Source organism: Myotis myotis, unplaced genomic scaffold (assembly GCF_014108235.1).
Source record: "Myotis myotis isolate mMyoMyo1 unplaced genomic scaffold, mMyoMyo1.p scaffold_m19_p_11, whole genome shotgun sequence".
NCBI classification, from domain to species: Eukaryota; Metazoa; Chordata; class Mammalia; order Chiroptera; family Vespertilionidae; genus Myotis; species Myotis myotis.
In genome coordinates, this window is record NW_023416315.1 from 29,470,322 (window position 1) to 29,477,291 (window position 6,970).

General features: G+C 34.5%; 1 protein-coding gene across 2 annotated transcripts in view; it reads left to right on the top strand.

The window, feature by feature from the left end:
• Window positions 1–6,723, top strand: part of MEOX2 (mesenchyme homeobox 2) — a 65,062-nt gene extending 58,339 nt beyond the window's left edge. The window contains exons 3-4 of one of the 2 annotated variants that reach the window (XM_036328010.1): window positions 1,809–1,890; window positions 5,316–6,723. In XM_036328010.1, the coding sequence (XP_036183903.1) occupies window positions 1,809–1,890; window positions 5,316–5,494 (261 nt within the window). In that variant the 3' untranslated portion in view covers window positions 5,495–6,723. The remainder of the gene's footprint in view (window positions 1–1,808; window positions 1,891–5,315) is intronic. The other variant, XM_036328011.1, reaches the window with a different exon arrangement.
• Window positions 6,724–6,970: the final 247 nt, after the last annotated feature.

The following is a 6,970-nucleotide window of genomic DNA, read 5'->3' on the forward strand; positions in this document are numbered from 1 at the left end:
AGAAATAATGTGATGTATTAGCTGTGTGGCAGCATAGCAGTGTGGGATGTTGAGCCTCAGGGTAGTGCTCTATGCCATCTCATGGACCATTAGGGGAATCTATTAGTAAGGGATTAGCAATGACACCAACTAAACCAGCAAACATTTCAAGTATATTTCATAAAATATGAAGCTAATCCTTATGTCAAATCCTTCATATTTAGCCAATAAACTGTTATTTACTTCTCTCTCTCTCTCTCTCTGACTGTGAATGCCTTCAAGGAGGGAACTCTGTCTTATTTATTTGTATATTCCTCACTCCAATCCCTCCCATCTTTCATTGATCACAGCACCTGTTACTAGACATTCAGTAATATTAAGTGTATGTATGAATGATATATAGGGACTTCAAGTCACCAAGGACAGGTGAGATTAATTTTACTCAGTATATTATATGAAATATACTTATAAATTTTAATAAAAGTAAATAACATTTTTAAAAATGAGGTATTAGGCATTTTAATGACTACACTTTCTCTATCTTAACGACAAAACAAAAACTATTTTCACAATCCAACCAATTACACTGGATTATAAAATGATCCTAAATTAAACTATAAAACTGTGCTGTTATTATTATAGCAATATTGACTTGCAATTTCTGTAATTGCTTTTGTAGATTTATTTATAATACTGATGCTAAGTAGAAAAACATATGCTTTTCCCAGAATCTTCCTCTCTTTTTTTCATTTTATCCCAATATTTTATAATATACCTATATATAAAAGCCTAAGCGACCATCCGACTGTTCTACCATCCGACCGGTAGCTATGACATACAATGACCATCGGGGGCAGACACTCTGACCAGTAGCTATAACATGCACTGACCACTAGGGGGCAGACGCTCAACACAGGAGCTGCCAAGCTTCTGTGACTTGGCAGCTGTGGTTCTCAGGTGACGCAATCGGAACCAGAGGAGGGGGAGCCCAATTATGGGGTGCATTACCCCAAAACAGCCCTCTTGCAATCCAGGGACCCTCAGGAGATGTCGGAGAGCCAGTTTCAGCCCGATCCCCACAGGCCAGGCCAAAGGACCCCACCAGTGCAGAAATCTGTGTAACGGGCCTCTAGTTTGAAAATAAATTTGGATACACTAACTTTTGAAGTTCTGCACCCCTCCATTCCATTTTCATAAGTTGTACTCATTATGTATTTGTTGCTTTCTTTTTGTTCCATTGCTAATTTAATGGAATTCTAGTATCAAATATGTAACCTAATTCCTAAAGAACATAGTACATAAACATGTTAGGATTACTATATAATTATCAAATGCTTTCACATATATATTTATACATCTGTAGTATTCATTTATCCATATAGGTGTATGAATATATAACTAATATTGAAAACCATGAAGTCTTGTATCAGTCTGTTTTAAAAGTTGAAGTGACAAAATTTCACATGGTAACAAAAAACAACACAAAATAGCCTATACTATTTCTAAAATCAATACCATATTCTTACAGTTTTTCATATAAAATTTCACAGGACAGGTTTTATACTGGTATTATAGAATTACTGAACCCTTTTTCCCAGAAAAGGGAAATAAGAGTAGATTTTAAGAAATCTATTCCTCTCATTTTCTGCCAAGATGATTTTGACTGGATGTTTCAGCTCTTGGTGACAATGATGATAATGTGTTTCTTCCATCTGGAATTGTCCTTGGAGAAAATATCCCTATGGAGAATCTTGAAAGACTCATTATTCCAATATTACAAATATGAAAATTGAGGCAGAGAGAAGTGTAATTTTCTCAAATTCATGCAGAAACTCAGAAGTGAAGCCAGGAGTGGAACCCAACTCATGTGGAAAAGATCTAATGCAACATGCAATATCAAAGCTTGCAAAGGTAATTAAAGTGAGTAGTATAATTACCTAAATTGTAGTACAGGAAAATAGTGTCATATTTATAAACCTAATTATATTGAGAAGGAGAGTTACCTGAATGATAGTAATCATATGGATGGAGTTCACATATTTTATATGCTTTACTTTTCTGTCTTGAATCTTAAAAAAATGGGAGTTTGAAGTATAACAGGCACAAAAATAATTAAAAATAAAAGTACAATCTAGCGCCAAACAAATGCCAGGTTTAAATGTTGGCACCAAGTGTACCTAGTTCTGTAATCATAAGCAAATCACTTAACCTTTGAGTCTCAACTTCCTCATCTATAAAATAGGAATAGTGTTTAAAATATCTGGAAAGTATATATTACAAATAATACATAAATAGCACCTATTAATATGGTTGCATAGTCATAAGTAAGTATGTGTGGTTATTAGGTAATAATAGTACATGCACACATATCAGCTAGTTTTTAATATATCTTCTTTTACTGTATTTAGACTTATTCATCAGGTTTTTTCCAAATTTCCTTATTATTTTATTTTCAAATTGATTAATATATGTATGGGTAATACATTACATGATACAAGATTTCAATTATGACCCAATAGGCCACTGACCAGAGTTAAATCTTAGTTTAAATATTTTATGGTACAGGCATCTGAGAAAACTACCAGTTTCGATGGAGTGTTGTGATATGAGAAATATTAAAATAAAAACATGTTTGGAAATTGATATTTCTCTTTGCTTTCTCTTAGCACCATGCTAAGAGAAATTCAGATTGTTTCTGAAATGAAAATGGAGAATATCTGAAATATTCCTGGAGTAGAATAAAACAGAATTATCCAGACCAGATATAAAGACTTATTATAAATTAGAATATTAAGACTGGTTTTGTCACATCAAAAAAGCTGTGCATATATGGAAACTTGATTTAGAACAGAGTCAAACAGTGATCAGTGGGAAATGATGGGCTATTTAATAAATTGTCCTGGACAACTTGTTATCTGTATGGGCTAAAGTAAATTTAGATCTTTTCCTTGAAATAGGTATGAAAACAAACACTTTAGGGATTACACACTTTAATTGGAAATACAAACTTTAAAATTCTTAGAAGAAGACATAGAAGACTTCCTTACTGTCCTTGGCAGAAAGATGGGTCTTCATGAAGACATCAAAGTAATATGCATAACAGAAAATTGATAAATTTGAATATATGAAATCTTAGATTTTCTGATCATCAAAGGGCACTCGAAGGACTCAAAAAAAGATGTAATAAATTGAGAGACTATAATATCAGCCATATAACCACAAAGCATTAAATTAGCGTTTAGAACATACTTTAAAAATCTATAAAGAATAAATTTAAATTAAAAAGAATTCAATGCAAACCAAATATACAGAAGCACTTTAGAAAAGAGGAAATGCAAATGGGTCATAAGCATTGTAAAGATGCTTTACTTCATTAGTAACTAGGAAATGCAAAATAATATGCTTAGATAACATTTATAATCATTGTATTGGAAAAATGATAACTCCTAATGTTGGCAAATACATCTCTATATATAAAAGCCTAAGTGACCTTCCAACTGTCCAACCGATAGCTATAATGCACAATGACCACCAGGAGGCAGACTCTCAATGTAGGAGCTGCCAACATGTGGTGACTTGGCAGCTGCAGCTCTTGGGTGATGCACCCAGAACCAGAGAGGAGGGAGCCCGATTCCGGGGTGTGTCATCTGAGAACTGCCCTCTTGCAATCTGGGACCCCTCAGGGGATGTCTGAGAGCCGGTTTCAGCCCAATCCCCACAGGCCCAGGCCCAGGGACCCCACCAGTGCATGAATTCATGCACCAGGCCTCTAGTGGGTAAATAAAAACTTTTACACACTGGACTGTGGAAGGTTAAATTGATGCAACTTAGGAAAATAATTTTTCTGTATTATGTTAAGTTGAACATTCACACAACTTGTGACCCATCAATGCAACTCCTGGATATATACTTAGAGAGGTTTGATCATGTTTATCAGAACACAAATACAAGAATATTTATAGCAGCACCATTTATAAAAGAAAAAAAAGTAGTTCAAGTGTGCATGGACAGGAGAATAGATAAACTGTGGTATATTTGCACAATGGAATAGTGTAGTCATTTTTAAAAAATGAGTGAATACAGTCCCTTAAATCAATATGGATAGGGCAAGAAGCCTAAAAGACAATCGAACTTAAACAGTACTTTTTAAAGTAACACGTTCTAAAAACTGTTTGCTTTAAATAAAGACTTGGGGATGATAAACACAAAATGCAATGTGAGAGGACACTTAGCTTAACAAGAATATACAAAGATGAGAAATGCAGTATGAAAGGGAAAATGTTCCTCCTAAAGAAGACAGTGAAATGATGCCAATATTTTTCTAGTTCTGATCATGGATAGGCACCTAATGGATATTTAAAATTATACATGTATAATTTTAAATAACATTCATAATAATTAAATATCTATATTTAAATGTACTAGGTAAATTCAATTAATATGTTAGAAGGAAAACATCTCTACAAAGCTGATGTGAATTATATAATGACTCATCTCAGTATTAGTATTTAACAAATATCAGTGAAAATTTTTTTTATTTTGACCTTAGTTTTAGGAAATTATAGGAATTATATATTTACAAAGTAAAATAAAAGTACAAAAGGCAGAAAAAAAATAGTTCAAAAGAAGGGACTCACTCCGAGGTGCAGTGCTCAAAGAAAGCTCTGGGAAGCAGCACCGGCCCAGTGCACCCAGTGCCCTTTCAGACCCAGCTTCCTCCATTGTCCCTGAGCATGTGTTAAATTGGTTCAGGAACTGACAGCTAGATGTCAAGTCGAAGAACTTGGGAGAGAGGGAAGATTTTCACCAAGATAATTATTAAAATGTTATAACTGTGGATGGTGCCAGATAGTACTAGCACTATTGTGATCACTTCATGAGGTATATATAGTCACTGCGTTGTACATATTATTTATTATGTACAATAATACATACATACAATAATACACCTGAAACTAATATAAAATTGTGTGTCAACTGTAATTGAAAAATACATTTTAAACGATGTTAGCTCTAACTCATAGAAACCCTTGGTAAAGCCAGATACCTGTGAACAACCTAAAACCACAGTTCTTTCTCATCTATTTTTTATATGGTATCTCATAAAATTGACATGTAGCACTTCATATGGACCTTCTGAAAGTTTAAAAAGTATTATCATGAACATGAGATCTGATTAAATTCAGTGTTGGTGTATTTTCATATTCATTCCTTCATCCTGTCTTTGGGTAAGACATTGAGGAACTGTTTTTTCATTGGCAACAAAAAAAGAAGGGGAAGTGCCCATTTAATTTTCTTTCATTCTTTTGCTTGTTTGTTCCTTGTCTTTGTTAAAGGTGAAAGTCTGGTTCCAGAACAGGCGAATGAAGTGGAAGAGAGTAAAAGGGGGACAGCAAGGAGCTGCGGCTCGAGAAAAGGAACTGGTGAATGTGAAAAAAGGAACCCTCCTCCCTTCCGAGCTCTCGGGCATCGGCGCGGCCACCCTCCAGCAGACAGGGGACTCTCTAGCCAATGATGACAGCCACGACAGTGACCACAGCTCGGAGCACGCACACTTATGATACACGCAGTGAGGACCAGCTCCATTCTCAGGAAAGAAGTGTTGTGACGGCAAGCCTTACTCAAACATCGTTTACACAGAGAGATGACTATGACAGTGATTTTTTAATATTATTCCATGCAGCCATCTCGAGTCAGTTTCTCGTGATTTCTAGAGGGTTTAACACTAAGTGCCACTTATTAAAGATGCTTCCCGGTGAAGATGGAGAAAGGTGAACTCGCTTTGAATATTCCAGATGTGTGGGTGGTGTGTATGGCAGCGAGCAGGTATGTTTGCTTTTGCTTGCACTGAAAGTGGAATTGCTATCAAGAGCAAACTATGAGACATTTTCATTCCACATGCCTCCAGAATGAAGATGCAGAAGATGAACTTGCTTTGAACATTCCAGATGCATGAGGTGATGTGTATGACAGTGGGCAGTTATTGGCTTTTGCTTGCACTGACAATTAAATTGCTTTCAAGAATAAAACATGAAACATTTTTATCCTGAACAACCACAGTGCCTGAAATCACTCTTAAGTGGATAAAAAAAAAAATGTATTTTAACTCTGTATATATTACCCTTAAGTCATTTTCCTGTCTTCACTACGTTTAGCAACGCATTCATATTAGCTGATGAAAATAGGCACTGACGATGACAACCAGACCAGCTTCCTGTCTTTATATACACTTTGTCATCCCAGAGACAATCAGCACATGCTTACTTGTGTTCAAGTAGAGAAAAATACATTAGAGTCTGATAGGACATATTCTTGTACCACAGACAAAACAAATCTTATGTTGCATTTTCTATCAACTGCTGCTAATACATTATTATAAAAGTTACCTAGCTCCTCAATTCTTCCTATCTTCTAGCTTGAAAAAAAAATAGGATCATAGGCAAATCAGTTACCTTGCAGAAAGAGCTTTGTATGACATTGTCTGATTTTATTTCTATAAAATGTTAGCTGTTATGAATATCATTTAATTTACAAGAAAAAGGTTTCCCCCTGATTGGTGATGGTGTTAGACAAGTTGCAAAACCAAATTGATTCCTCAAGTTGGTGGACAATAAAATTCTGAATATCTTCAAATAAAATTCAGTAAAAACATTATTTTTTTCATATATGATGTATTCATGCAAAACAACAATCTTTGTATTTTGTAAAAAACAAAGTGTTTAATAAATGATCCTTTGTAAATAATTTTGGTCTCCCTACTGTGTTTTCCTAAATTTGTATAGGTTTTAATGTAAATAATATATCCCAAGTTCATCTGCACTTGTGGGAATGCAGATGATCATAAATTAATGAATCATCTATGTGTATATTTCTGAAAGTTTTATAATAAAAAAGCAGTCCTCTAATATCATAGACCATATACTAATGGGCATACACTAAGCCATTTCCCTGATTTGAGGAATAAGCCAAATAGATTTCTTTGTGCATTTTA